This window comes from Polypterus senegalus, chromosome 12, assembly GCF_016835505.1.
Source record: "Polypterus senegalus isolate Bchr_013 chromosome 12, ASM1683550v1, whole genome shotgun sequence".
NCBI lineage: Eukaryota > Metazoa > Chordata > Cladistia > Polypteriformes > Polypteridae > Polypterus > Polypterus senegalus.
This window is the reverse complement of record NC_053165.1, coordinates 47,326,435-47,341,865: the sequence shown is the minus strand read 5'-3', so window position 1 is coordinate 47,341,865 and position 15,431 is coordinate 47,326,435. Positions and strand designations below refer to the sequence as shown.

At 42.1% G+C, this 15,431-nt stretch overlaps 1 protein-coding gene and 1 long non-coding RNA gene across 4 annotated transcripts in view; one reads left to right on the top strand and one right to left on the bottom strand.

Moving 5' to 3' along the window:
- The window catches only part of si:ch211-220i18.4 (SRSF protein kinase 2), a 92,841-nt gene that overhangs the window by 13,008 nt on the left and 64,402 nt on the right, over window positions 1-15,431 (bottom strand). Inside the window, exon 12 of one of the 3 annotated variants that reach the window (XM_039771084.1) lies at window positions 5,666-7,011. The exons of 1 other annotated variant lie outside the window; for it this stretch is intronic. In XM_039771084.1, coding sequence (XP_039627018.1) covers window positions 6,827-7,011 — 185 coding nt within the window. In that variant the 3' untranslated portion in view covers window positions 5,666-6,826. Of the gene's footprint in view, window positions 1-5,665; window positions 7,012-15,431 lie in introns of those variants that run through there. One more of the 3 variants, XR_005635799.1, reaches the window with a different exon arrangement.
- LOC120540377 overlaps window positions 14,050-15,431 on the top strand; it is a 196,207-nt gene continuing 194,825 nt past the window's right edge. Inside the window, exons 1-2 of the long non-coding RNA XR_005635800.1 lie at window positions 14,050-14,276; window positions 15,191-15,325. This is a non-coding gene — a long non-coding RNA (uncharacterized LOC120540377). The remainder of the gene's footprint in view (window positions 14,277-15,190; window positions 15,326-15,431) is intronic.

Below are 15,431 nucleotides of genomic sequence, written 5' to 3'. Positions count from 1 at the left end.
TCTATCTATCTATCTATCTATCTATCTATCATATAGTGCCTTTCATATCTATCTATCTATCTATCTATCTATCTATCTATCTATCTATCTATCTATCTATCTGTCCTTTACTAGCCACAACAGTAACTTCTCTTGGACTACATCACTATTACACAAGCAAGGTGTCTGCACAAGTTGCCCTCTGGCAGCCATGGCACACCTCAGTAATGCAGGTACGGGCATGCAATGAAGTCCAAAGAATTTGTTTACCAAGGCATGTGTCTCAAAGCCAGCTCTACAAGTGGAGATACAGAGTAAGGAGAGAAGGGCTCTGACTGCGCTAAACTGAACAGGACCGATACCTCTGTCTGTCAGGTCTGCCACTCTGCCTACCTCGTCACTAGAAGACCGGGTTCTGTTTCTTTCTGTTTATTTTTTCATCCCACCCTTTTTTTAAACTTAAACGTTTGCCCTCAGTCACTTCTCAGCAGAAACCCCCTCTTTAGTCAGCACTGCTGAAGTTCCCACTTTGGGATCAATTGGTTATTCGCATGCAGGGTACCTGATGCCCCCTAGTGGCCCTCGCCATCATTACACACTAATCAGCAGCCCTACTTTAAATTGAATGCACAATTCCTGCAGCCCACATACTGTACTCCCTGAGCTGCTTATTGCCAAGTAGGGGCTGCCATGTCAATCTCTTATTAGCTTTATTTCACCTCTCATATAAATAATACACCCTTCAGCTGTCATACTGTGCAAACTAAAAGACCTTTTCTGGTTGACTCTAAACTTACCTCTGAGTTTATAAAAGTAAAGAACAGTCCATTCACAATAGGTTTATTTTATTTAATTCCCCTCTGATTGTCAGATTAGCTGATGTCAATTCTGGAGAGTCACAGCCAATCAGAAGCTACTCTGAGCCTGTAATGGACTCTCCTCCTAAGTTACTCCAGTGCAGGGGTCGCCAACTCCAGTCCTGGAGGACCACCGTGGCTGCAGGTTTTCATTCTGACCCTTTTCTTTAATGAATGCCCTGTTTGTACTGCTAATTAACTTCTTGTAATGGATTTTCTTCCTAAGGAACACTACTGTATTTAAAAGAATTAATTTTGTCTTTCCTCAAGATATTACAACACATTTATATTGTTTTTAAGATAACAGAACCATAATTCTTTTACTTGGCTTTAGCCAGATCACTTATTCCCTAAAATGTTGTTCACTACATTCTGAATGATGGTTACCAATAATTCTTCATTATACACACCACTGGCTACTCATTACAATTTCATTTATTGCCCTAAAGGCCCCGTCACTTTGCACAACGTTTCATTCCATTTTAGCAGGCCAGAGGCAATTGCAGCGGACTCCCATGACCAGCAGTCGAGCAGATTGACATCCCCAGTTACTCAGTCCGACCAGTCCATAACAGCATTGATTTTGTATTAAATTGTTGGGTCGAGAGCTGACGACCAATGAGCACTTACTAGTAAATACACGGCTTACAATGATAGTCCATTCACAATAGATTTATTTAGTTTTTTATTTTCAGTTTTACAGGGTATGTAAGAAAACATTTTGTACAGATGTAAGATCTTTTCTATTCAAATACACGACTTTGATCTAAGCTATGAAACAAATAGAGTAAAAGTAATGTTTTAGATTTAATAGCACCGGTTTATATTTAGTATAACAAAGTGAAAGTGCCTTTCAGAGGTGATGTGTTAGAGCAGGGGTGTCCAACTCTGAGTCTGGAGGGCCGCAGTGGCCGCAGGTTTTCATTCTAACCACTTGGTTAATTAGTGACCAGCTTTTGCTGCTAATTAACTTCTTTTTAGTTTATTTTAGTTTTAATTGGCTTGCTTTTTAAGACTCAGACCCCTTAATTGTTTCTTTTTTCTGTAATTAGCAGTGAAATAATAACGAGATACAAAACGAGCCAACACATGTCCTGCAGACCTGTGTCCATCATACAATATCTGAAAATAAAGAAAGATGAAGTTCTTGATCTGCTCAGGTCCCCAAAACATTTTAACGGGTTTGTTAGACAAATGAAAATTTTAAGTTTTGGAAACGTCTGCTGTGGCAGAATGAGAGCAACAGTAAGCCATAGAATTAAATAACTGGCTTATTTAACAGCAAGCGTTGGCTTCTCATTAAGAAAGTGATTGGAGTGAAATTGTCTGTAGTTTAAGGGATCGACTTAACTGGTGATCTGTTCTTTCACTTCCGTGACGTTTAAGAGTAGAAAAGAAGCAATTCAGAGGAAGCAGTCTTTAAAATAAGGCAGTTGAAATGAAGAATCAGTCAGTCAGTCATCATCCATCCCATCCTAACTACAGGGTCATGGGGGCCTGCTGGTGCCAATCCCAGCCAGCACAGGGCCCAAGGCAGGAACATGCCCCAGGCCGGGTGCCAGCCCACCGCAGGACACACACTAGGGACAATTTAGGATCGCCAATCCACCTAACCTGCATGTCTTTGGACTGTTGTCTCCCCATGTCTACATGGGTTTCCTCCCACCATCCAAAGACAAACAGGTTAGGTGCATTGGTGATCCTAAATTGTCCCTGTCGTGTGCTTGGTGTGTGCGCACCCTGCGGTGGGTTTGCACCCTGCCCGGGGTTTGTTTCCTGCCTTGCGCCCCGTGTTGGCTGGGATTGGCTCCAGCAGACCCTCATGACCCTGTAGTTAGGATGTAGCTGGTTGGATAATGGATGGATGGATGGATAAATTTGTCATTTTTGCCCATCAATCTATAGTTAATAACCCATAATGACAAAGTGAAAACATGTTATCAGAAAGGTTGGACAGTTTATTACAATTAAAAAACCTGAACTCTCTCGTTTCTGTAAGTATTCAGATGTCTTCATCTGTTTGCCACACGGATACCAGGAGAACATCCAAACCTATCATGACAGACATGGGGCCTAAAGCCAGAAGAGTGCAGCAGTGCTGCCCTGATCAATCTGTACTGGGGAGAATGGTACCAGTTTAACTGGGATACCTGGAGGATGGAAGGACTGGGAGAGGAACGATACCTCCTGCGGGACATGAGAGGGCAGCCGTCCTGGTTTACATCGGGGCCACGGGATCGAAGTTTAGAAGCTCAACCTTGATGGGGCCCATGGCCACCACCAGGGGGCGCCCAGATTGTTATGGAGCCATGGACTGCAGCACTTTTGCCACATCAGGAAGGACATCAGAGAGCACGTGGAGCACATCCGGGTGAACTATAAAAGGGGCCGCCTCACTCCATTCAGGGAGCCGGAGTCGGGAGGTAGAGGACAGCGCTTGTGGGAGAGGAGTGGAGGCGGCAGAGAAGATTAGAAAAGGAAAAGAGCATTGTTGGGGATTTGTGCATTGTGTGGTGCTGTAAAAACCATCCATCCATCCAACCCGCTATATCCTAACTACAGGGTCAAGTGGGTCTGCTGGAGCCATCCATCCATCCATCCATTTTCTAACCCGCTGAATCCGAATACAGGGTCACGGGGGTCTGCTGGAGCCAATCCCAGCTAAAATAGGGCACAAGGCAGGAAACAAACCTTGGGCAGGGTGCCAGCCCACCATAGGGCACACACACACACCATGCACAATTTAGGATCACCAATGCACCTAACCTGCATGTCTTTGGACTGTGGGAGGAAACCCACGCAGACACGGGGAGAACGTGCAAACTCCACGCAGGGAGGACCCGGGAAGCAAACCCAGGTCTCCTAACTGCGAGGCAGCAGCGGTACCCACTGCACCACTTGCTGTGAAAACCAAAGAAGAAAATGAAACGCGTGTGTTTTTGGGACTTCTGTGTGTCTTGTGTCTGCCTGTAGTCGGGCTGTTCACCACACTACATTGTAATTTACAGCTAGCTGTTCAACTGGCTACAACTTAGGTTAAACATAAACAGTTAAGAAGATGAAATTCTTAAGTACAAAAAACGGACTTGACTCCGGCGTGGTTCTGCATATGCATCTGATCATTGTCAGCTCTGTTCTTTCTGGCTTTCTCTCCATCCCATTTACTCCTCACATAGCTTTCATAAACGTTTCCCTTCATTAGAAATCAGAACAAGGGGCATTTCCTAAAAATTTCCACCATGTACCCTCATACCCTATAATTGTGGAAGAAATCATTGTGAATTTTAAAGAAGGTAAATGTTACTCTTGCTGATTTTAAAGATGGTAGGCACAGCGCTGAATCGAGCCCTCTGGTACAACAGAAAGTTCGATATCAACACCAGATTAAGAAACTGAGTAAAGTGTAAGCCTGGAGCTAAAGGACCAGGACTGGACACTCCTGCGTTACAGAATCACTACACAGGTTATTCCAGGGCCATTTGGTGTTTGCTTCATTCATTCCATCTAAGCTCTAAATCTCAGGATACAAATTTGAATTAAAAAAAAATAAAATTGAAGGGCTGACAATAGAAAATGCAAGCTCAGGGTGACTTTACCCTCTGATTGTCTGATTAGCTGACGTCAGTTCTGGAGAGTCACCGCCAATCAGAAGCTCCTCTGAATCTGTAATGGACTCTCCTCCTAAGGTACTCCAGTGCAGGGGTCGCCAACTCCAGTCCTGGAGGACCACCGTGGCTGCAGGTTTTCATTCTGACCCTTTTCTTTAATGAATGCTCTGTTTGTACTGCTAATTAACTTCTTGTAAATTAATTTTAATTGGCTTCTCTTTTAAAATTTGTTCCCCATGAATGTCTTCATCGTTCCTCTCAAATGAAATGTGAAGTGAGGGAGCCAACAGAAGATCAACTAAGTCAGGGCCTCAAACTTCAACCAGTTTCACTCCGACTTGTTGCTTAATTAGGAGTCGATTCTTCTCATTAATTCAACCCGTTCTTAAATTCATTGGCTTGTTGCTGCTCTCATTGTGCAATAGCAGACATTTTCAAAACTGTTGATTTTCTCTTTTCCTAAGAGCTCTGTTAAAATATTTTGTGGAGCTGAGCAGATTAGCATTCCTGAGACCTTCACCTTTCTTTATTTCAGATATTGTGTGGTGGACACCAGTTGCTTTGGTGCACTTTGTATCTCATTATTGTTTGTTTGAGGAAAATAAAGTTGTGTGTGGGTCTTACAAGAGCTCATTATTTAGGTGTAGTGCACTGTAGCCATGACAAAGCCAGTGAGTGTTGTATTTCTTTCTTTTTTCCTTACTCATTAGCCTGCGTTTGGATTATTCTTTTGGAGATGTGTACTTTAATAGAAACCTTTTTGTTTTATCTGCCTGCCATTTGCTTGAATGTGTCTGCTCCAGTGGTGTAGCTAGATTTTGTGCCGCGGTACTTCAATTTGCCACCCTCCAACATATCTGAATATGTTAACCTGTTTAAATAGAAGATTTAAATGATGTAAAGAGATAAACTTTGCATTGATTTATTCATATATAGAGAAACAGCAATAATTTTTCACATATTATTTATAAGCATCAACTAGACAAGAATATAGACTAGTCGCACTGATAAGCCGTGTTCTGATTATTAGTTTAATTTAATTACGCTGTGCCAGTGTAGTGTACAAGTGATAGGTGGGGATGTTTTCTGTGCAGAGCAAGAACGCATTCGGATTGATAACGAAACGAAATAATACATTTTAAAATTAGTTGTTTATCGTCCTAGAAGTCGGTGTAATGTTTCTGTTTATTTTTGTTATTGCCTCATAAATCTCAACTGCTGTGTCTGATGTCGTCACAGAAGGACATTCTGAAAATTATTTTTGAAGCATTTGTGGATAAAAATCAGAGAATTGTACTTTTTACTTTCATGAGTGATATTGTACTGAGCCTTCTGGCCAATAATGCCGCCCCCAAAAATGTGCCGCCCAGGGCAGACCACCCCCTCCGCCCGCCGCTAGCTATGCCACTGGTCTGCCCCTTCATTTTTGTTCACATTGTCTGCTTAGCGTGACATGGCATAGCTCTCTGCCCCAGCAGCCCCAGCAGCCCCAGCTTGATGACAGACAGGGACGCTGCTGTTAGGAGGCTGGGATTCAACAAGCAGCCATCTAAGGTGTGATTGGGCTCTGTGAGACTGACAAACAGACAGTCTTCAGAGGTTGTAACCCCAACTAGTATCAAAATGTGTAGAGTCGATAGGACGCTAAGCGGTCATCATGTCATCACATCACACCTAGGAATGCTTTTTTCATTTCCAAAAATAGGAATGTGCTGTACATCTATTTTGAAATGCAAACATGATGGAGTCTTAGAACGCACACGCCTGACTCAAACAGAAGACAGTAAAGCCAGAGCAGTGATCTCAAAAAGAAATCGGTGCCAACTTTTTTTTCAAATAATAAATATAAAAGCAAAAATCTCCATGCCTTAGAAGTCCAATTAGGCATGGTCTTCATTTTCAGACATGACTTAGCATCTCATTGCCAGATTAGTTTCAATTAAAACTTCAGCCACTGTGACCCTGCAGGTCTGTTTGATCAACCACACAATACGTAAAGAAGGAGAAGGCCTCTCTTGTATTTTCAGGCACTTCCTAAATGCGCCCAGTTAAATACTTTGCTCTAAATGTATGAGAGAATTACGCCACACTCATTCCGCGTGAGAGAAATGACGATGCACGTGTCATTCATTCACAGTCAGCATTCTTATCCTGAAGACTAGAGGTCTCTATTGGCAGACTGAAACAAGCTAAATCAAAAGTCCTCTAAATAAAATAAGTGGAATCAGTTTCAAGTTAACACTAAGACAAGCTAGCAAAAGCACAGGGCAACCTAGTAAAGCATGGCAGCCTGCACTCCATGCCCTGCCAAATGACTGCACCCCTGCTGTTGAAATTGCATAACAGACTAATGATAACATTTGCCAAAATCCTCCAAGAGTATCAGGATGTAAGCCATGGGTGTTGCAAGCACTGGGCTGCCGTCGCCCGCCTCGCTGGAACGAATTCCAGCATCTGTAGTAAGAAACCGGCAAACAAGGCAGCCTCCTCCAGGGGCCAGTTGTATTTCTCCAACAGGACGTCATACAGGCACCAGGGGCGCAGCACTGTGACCCTCTTGAGGTCCCCTATTAAACAAAAACACAAATAGATAGATAGATAGATAGATAGATAGATAGATAGATAGATAGATAGATAGATAGATAGATAGATAGATAGATAGATAGATAGATAGATAGATGAACATTCAAAAGACCTTTTGGAGAGTACATGCTGGAAAAGTCGTTCTATAATGATATACCTAAATGTGTGTGCGTCAGTGCATGTATTTAAAATAACCTTTAATTTTGCCAAATTTGCCTATCTATCTATCTATCTATCTATCTATCTATCTATAGGGAGGGTGATCAAAATAATAAATACAAATATAAAACGAGACTTCCTGTCCTATAAAACAGCACAGAACTCTACAAATATCAAATGTGCAGTATGCTGCCACCTGCTGGGAGAAAATGTATTTGCAATTATGACACACACTCATGGCCTCTATCTATCTATCTATCTATCTATCTATCTATGTACAGTAGTATATAGTGCCTTTCATATCTATCTATCTATCTATCTATCTATCTATCTATCTATCTATCTATCTATCTATCTATCTATGTACAGTAGTATATAGTGCCTTTCATATCTATCTATCTATCTATCTATCTATCTATCTATCTATCTATCTATCTATCTATCAACACTGTGTTAAACTGTCCTTATCTAACCCCTTTTTAAATGATTTTATTTAACTTGGCTCCTCTGTCTGTTTGTCAGGGTCAAATCTTGCAACTGATTTTAAACCCACTTTCGGCAAAGAGAATTTTGCTTACGTGTTCTTTATCGATGTCACTACAATAATTTGTCAAAACCAATGCAATTACGTAACCAATTTTGCCATAATCAACGGTTATGCGGTTCTAATTAACACACACACAACAATGATGGAGAGAGAATATGATGCGATATAAGAGCATACAAGTGAGAGACGCATCGGACTGCCCCCACTTGCATTTTCCAGTGAGTGGAGTGTGTAAATACGCGGGCCAACTTTACTTGTTTTTTCTTGCGAAGAAGTAGCCCTGATGATCGCGATGAGGAAGTATTACCATAAGCTTGCAGTTCTGTCATCGATATTTTTTTTCGCAGCGACCGAGCGCTAATCTCATAAGGGTCTGAACATTCAAATAACATAATTTTGACGTGTATGTATATGTGGTGGGCTGGCACCCTGCCCGGGGTTTGTTTCCTGTCTTGCGCCATGTGTTGGCTGGGATTGGCTCCAGCAGACCCCCGTGACCCTGTAGTTAGGATATAGCAGGTTGGATAATGGATGGATAATTCTGCAAAGATGATACATTATATAATATTTTTAAAGAAACTTCCCGTTATGAAAAATTGTTAAAGAAAAATAATTTGCAAAATACTTAAAAAGTAAAAAATAAAATAGATATACATTTTTTTAAATAAAACGATTTTATTTACTTTAGTTATAAATGCACTAAAAAGCGCAAAATTTTCATTAACCACAAATTTCGTCTAAATAAACACGTGGGGCACACATAAATTAATTCATTAAATCATTTAATAGAATAGCTACTTTCATCATAATAATTTATTTTGTGATTGTTAGTGCATTTATAACTAAAGTAAATAAAATCGTTTTACTTAAAAATATATATTTTTTATTTTTACTCAGACCAGAGAATAACTTTCAGGATAAAGAGTGACACAGTGTCCTGCACTGTCCCTTCTGCCCAGAAGTGTGTCACTGTGGACCCTTCTCTCGTCCAGGACATTCACTTGATAGATAAGCAGTCATCCAAGAAGCCTAAAAAACGAATGCTGGTTCAATCCTTAGTTTCCTTAAATGACGTACTAGCTGGCTCCAGTGGTATTCAAGTCGAAGCTGAAGTCGGATCAACAGCTTTGGCACTGCATTTTATTCTTTTTTTTTTTCTGCTCTTTGGTTTTTTTTTTGTATTATGTTACTTGAATTGTTTGATTTTAACTGTGGCTCTAGATTCAGGTACTATTGTCTGGGTTGTGGAACTCTGGGATTTGTTTGCTTTCTGTTTTACCCTTTAAGGCAAAAACAATGTGTTTTACTTTTTGAACTGCCTTGATTCACTTTGTTTTTTTTAAATCATCTTTACTGAAACTTTAAAGAATTAAGGAACTTTGCTTAGTTTTTGTAGGCGAGAGGTTACGTTTTTTCTGCTTACTCTCTTTTGTGGATATTTTGAACTTTAAAAGCATGAGCCCCATTTTAGGCCCATGCAGGCCGGAAAGCCTGGCTCTTTGGGGTCAGGCTGCCTGTGGAACAATCATTGTAGTGGGCCGATGTTACGGTAATGTGTGCACAGCAAGACTGAACATAAGAATATTATTAAGTGTCAATAAAAGCCTTATATACTTCTAATTATTCAACAAGGGGTAGGCACTTTTATATAAAGTTTTAAAAACATGAAACTTTAGCCGACTACAGTATGTGTACAAGCAGCGATATAGAAAATATTCAACTTTATATGGTAACATTTTTGCTTAGTCAAACAGTCTGCCATCTTTATTTCGTATTTTGGATGTCAAAGTATTTAATGACAGAACTTGGAGGGGATGAGATTTCACAGCCCTCTGAATCTGTTTATACATAAACTTAAAAAACAGTCTATAGAAATTCACATAGACTGATTTTTCATTGGGTGGTACGGTGGCGCAGTGGGTAGCGCTGCTGTCTCGCAGTTAGGACTTCCTGCATGGAGTTTGCATGTTCTCCTTGTGTCTGTGTGGGTTTCCTCCCACAGTCCAAAGACATGCAGCTTAGGTACGTTGGCGATCCTCAATTGTCCAGGGGTGTGCTTGATGTGTGTGTGTGCCCTGCGGTGTGCTGGAGCCCTGCCCAGAGTTTGTTTCCTGCCTTGCGCCCTATGTTGGCTGGGATTGGCTCCAGCAGACCCCCGTGACCCTGTAGTTAGGATATAGCGGGTTGAGTAATGGATGGATGGATGATATGACCTTTTATGTATACCACTTTTCTATAGGTGTCATCTCAAGGCCTTTCACATGTACAGATACAAACTAGAACTGATTTTGGATGTTACATCACCAGCAGGGCTAAAGGGCTTACTGAGGGTCAAACAAAGGCATACCTTGAACAAACAACATTGTGGTTTAGAGTCTGGTGACTTAGTCACCGTGTCACATTACGCAAGTTGTGCTGTGTTTTCTATCAAATAAAGTGAAGTTCTCTAGTTTAATAAATTCCTGCTCCTCACTGTGCCAAATAGGGGTGACGAGTTGCACGCTTGTACCACCATTATTACTGCTACTCTCCTTACCTAAAGAGACAGTGTGCCATATAAATATAGAAAAAGGCCGTGTCTGCCTCACTGCTATACGTTTATGGCCTGCTAAATAAAATGGTGATTTTTTTTTGAAACTGCAAACTGCTTATGTCAAGTTTTAATTTTGTTCAAATGAACTATGATAAACTACAAGGGAACTAATTTGTAGGACCCTAAAGGTAATTTAACTTAATAATGTATGGGGTAATTTACATTGAAGGAATCCTCTCTCTTACGGGCGGCACGGTGGCGCAGTGGTAGCGCTGCTGCCTCGCAGTTAGGAGACCCGGGTTCACTTCCCAGGTCCTCCCTGCGTGGAGTTTGCATGTTCTCCCCGTGTCTGCGTGGGTTTCCTCCGGGTGCTCCGGTTTCCTCCCACAATCTAAAGACATGCTGGTTAGGTGGATTGGCGATTCTAAATTGGCCCTAGTGTGTGCTTGGTGTGTTTGTGTGTGTCCTGCGGTGGGTTGGCACCCTGCCCAGGATTGGTTCCTGCCTTGTGCCCTGTGTTGGCTGGGATTGGCTCCAGCAGCCCCCATGACCCTGTATTCGGATTCAGCGGGTTAGAAAATGGATGGATGGAATCCTCTCTTGTGGACTAATACCATATATACTCAAATATAAGTCGTGTTTTGAAACCCAAAAAATCGATCATAAAATCAGACCCCGACTTATACGCCCGTTCAAAAATGCAACACTTAATTTTTTTTTTTTACATCTTCTTGCCTCCTCCAATCTCGCAGCAGTTTCTCAGACACATCGAATTTTGTTCCAGCAGCGCAGTTACCAATTTCTTTCAATGTATTAACGACTTTTAATTTAAATTCAGCTTCACATTTTCTTCTGATCGAGCGCTCCATCGTAGATAAGGGATGCTCTTAGGATAAAGGTGTATGAGGGTGGGAGATACAAAAATCACAAAACTGTGCAAGCGTCGCTTCAGAATAGTTTGGGGATTACCGTGTGGTGACGTAAGCACGATATATAGGGCAGTGTGCTCCGTGGGCGTGGGCGTTAGCAAATCATAACCTCTTGGACCAATAGCCTGAATTTTCCGCATTTGCCTTATATGACCAACATTATAAAATACCAGCAATGGTGCAGTGAATACACTTGACTTGAGCATTCCTAGTTCTCATCCTCTTTCTCTGTACGTTTATCATTCGTTTGCTCAGAGGTTGATGCGCTTGATTGTTCCGGAGCAGCTCTTCTCTTCTCCACCCTAGCAGCCAGCTGCTTCTCTTCTTTCGTTGGCATCTTTTCGCATTAAAACTGATTAAGTCAGTTTTTGTTTTGCAATTACTTAGTACATTTTCTTTAATTTTTCACGTAAGGTGGCACCTAAGTCTTCAATCTGCCTCAAGAATGATTTAAGATATGAAGAGGTAGGGGAAGTGACGGCGAAGATGGAATGAGAACGGCGCCTGCGAGGCCGCCCTGCTGGCCGCTGCTGAGAGTTGATTAATCCATCCATCCATTTTCTAACCCGCTGAATCCGAATACAGGGTCACGGGGGTCTGCTGGAGCCAATCCCAGCCAACACAGGGCACAAGGCAGGAACCAATCCTGGGCAGGGTGCCAACCCACCGCAGGAGAGTTGATTCAACAATAAAAAGAGGAATAACCTTGGAGGTCAATCATCACCATGAAAGCGGATAGTAGACGTCACGTAGTATAGGTGTACCAGATTTCAAGTCAATAGTTCAAATGGTTTGAGAGCTACAGGTGATTTAAAATCCTGAACAGACAAACGGACAGCAATGGTAGCGTATTATATAAGACCAGTAACGGCGCACTGTACGAAAACATGCAGTGAATCCACTTGACTTGAGCATTCCTGGTTTTCATCCTCATTCTCTGTACGTTTAGCATTTGTTTGCTCCGAGTTTAATGCGCCTGCTGCTTCCTGAGCAACTCTTCTCTTCTCCACCCTAGCCGCCTACTTCTCTTACTTCGTCAGCATTTTTTTGCGTTAAAACTCATTAAGTCAGCGTTTGTGTTGCAATTACTTAGTGCGTTTTCCTTAATGTGTCACTTAAGATGGCACTTAAGTCTTCAATCTGCCTCAAAAATGATTTAAGATATGAAGAGGTAGGGGAAGTGACGTTGAAGGTGGTAGGGATGAGAACGGCGCCCGTATGCATGCGCTGCATGGCTGCCCTGCTGGTCACTGCCAAGAGTTGATTCTACAATAAAATAAAATAAAAATAAAAAGAGGAATAACCTTGGAGGTCAATCATCACCTTGAAAAGGAATAGTAGACGTCACGTAGTAAATTTGTACCAAATTTCAAGGTCAAACGGTTTGCGAGCTACAGGTGATTTAAAATCACGGACAGCCGTAGCGTATTATATAAGAAGAAGGCTGGAAATTATACGGTAAAATCAAGTCCCGACTTATCCACGGGAGAACTTAAATGCGAGGACATACCGTAGTTTATGACCCAAATACATTTCTACATTTTTTCAGTATTGTATTAATACTTTAACTTTATTGCATCTGTTTTTGTTATCCAATGATCTTTTGATGTTTTTAGTTAAAAATGATCAAAAAACTTGTATAACTTAACGGTAAAACAGCAGAGACAGTAAGAGATTTTGTGCCCAGCCATCCTTCACCAGGACAGCTAGCCAGTCCAATGTGTGCAATGGCGCATGTCCCTTAACCCTACATGTGATTGTTAGATTAATGGCTCCCTGTCTGAGGGGTTGAGAAGCAATGACATCGGAAGCAGCATCAGAGATCGAGACACAACAGAAAGAGACCGAGAGACCATTTCATTTGGATGTTGGAGACCATAACTTATGCATCACACCAATTACGAATCAAAAAGCTTCCCAGAACAACGTTGCGCCATTGCCATTACTGTCTAAGTCTATATATAGTATATTCAGAATTTGCTGTTTCCTACTATATCTTCTTCTATTGGTATTATTGCATTTTAATAAATACCACATTGCTTTTAAATGTCTATACTTTACATTTATATTTCGAGTGTCTAAAATAATAAAGTAAGTGTTAGGGCACCTGATGCAGAGGAAACCTGCACTTTGTTTATCCCAGTAGCGCTATCAAGGCTGAGAGATCACGTCTCGATAAGAAGAACAAGTAAAGCAGAAGTCAGGCACCATTGGTCGTTACATAACCAAAAAGTCTATGAGCCTTCATGTGTTTTGTTAGTGCTGAAGTGCAGAAGACAGTGAATCCTTATGTGGAGTACTGAGGAGTGACAGGCGTTGTACTGTAGGCATCACTCATACGTACTCGTGTGGATGAAATCCTACTGTATGTGAAATACTATACAGTGCACGAATCACTCATATGTACCTGCGTGAATAGGATCTTGTTGTGTGTGTGTGTGTGTGTGTGTGTGTGTGTGTGTGTTTATACGTGTATGTTTCTCAGAAGGTGCAAAGGCAGACCAATCTAGTAAAAAATGTGTTGAGTCTCACTCTTTCTTCAATAATATACTCCATGATCATGGAACAAAGAGGCCCAATGTCTGCATATCCACAGCAGAATGGTTTGGGGAAGTAGTATGAGTAGAGTCTGACCCTAGAATTGGGCCTGTTGGATTTTTTCACATGTCCTCTGTGGTATAGCTGGTTTGCGGCTTCCAATAAAAAAAGACCGGGTTTTAAATCCGTATAGCCGTGCCGTTCTCCGTGGGCGTGATTGCACGACCGCGGGGAGTTAATGAGGTTGTTAGGGCGAGCCGCACCTGCACGTGTGGGTCTGGTCGTCCTCGATTACCTCATTGGCTTCCTACGGCGTGTAATTAAGGCGATGCGCCCACGGAGACCCATGAGGGTATTTATATATATGGGCCGACACCAAGGGGGAGGGAAATGGAAGGATCGAGGAAAAGTGAAAGCGTGAGGTTAAAGGACGGCAAACAGCAGGCATGAAGTTGTGATCTGGCCACCTGGAAAGTGGAGACCCCACGAAGGAGCGTTAAGCGGATGCGCTTTGGGGGTTAGTTCGCCCCTCTTAATGTTCGGGTGAGTGGGGTGAGCTGGGTAGGTGTCTTCCCGAGGGATTCGAGGGTGCGCGAAGGATGAATGGAGGAGAGCCGACCTCGTTCGTCTGGCAGTGACGTCCGTAAGGAGCCCAAGACGGAGGTTGGCTGAAGGTGCTCTTGGCTGTTGGGGTCTCCGCCGGCTGATGGAGTAATGAATGAGCCGGAGAGTAATGAAAGAGAGAGCATTTTTAACTTCTGCACATTTTTTTTTTTTGACCTCTGATTTTAAAGGATTTATTATTTTTTTTATCCCCACTGGTTTTATGGGATATTTATTGGAACCGATACACTGCACTCTTGTTTTGATAAAAGCACTTTTTGGCTATATCCCCCGTCTTCATGTGAGATTTGTCCGCTCATCTCGGGGACATTACCGACGGTGTTGGGTTTAAGGGCTCCCATAATAAAATAGAATCTCCTGGTGTAAGAATGTCCAGGGTGGACTGCATAACGAGCAGTATGCCTGTCGGGAATTCGCTTTATATAGGGATGGTGGACTCAAGAGTTTCTCCTATAAAAAGTTGTCACTGATTGACGTATTGGCCAGAGTTAAGGAGTTCTGCAAATTTGTTAAACCAGACTTGAGGGCCTAAATATCGGAAGCCTCTCGCTTGGCGTGGCAACTATTTGTTTCCTTTCTATGCCATCGTGCATTTGCGTTGTGCGGAGATGTCAAGTAAATGGGGATGGCTGAAACTTCCTTTTTTGCAAGCCTGTTATTCCCTTGCATGACCACAATTTAAATTTTTCAGTCTCTTTCGGCTTTCTTTCTATAGCCGAACATGCTGGTGGCAGGTGCTCCACCTGCTCACGTCCCGTTACTTGCCCTATTTCTCCCTCCTTTCTTTACCTTGCTCCTCACCTTACAGCCTTCCCTTTTGTTCCTCTGTATAGCTGCTGCTTCTCCTGGGTCACATTTCATGGGACTACTGATGGCCTTCTGATCAAGAGGAAAGTTGCAAGCATCGAATTTCTTTCTGTTCTGAGCACACCTGAATCCTGGTAATTGACCACTGCACATTTGTGAAGGTAAAGATGGGTGTGTTACACTCTACTCTCTCTGCAGGTCCTATAAGGAGTATCAAAATGCTTATGCCTTGTAATGCGGATGTATGAAAATGTTGGAGCTGAGATG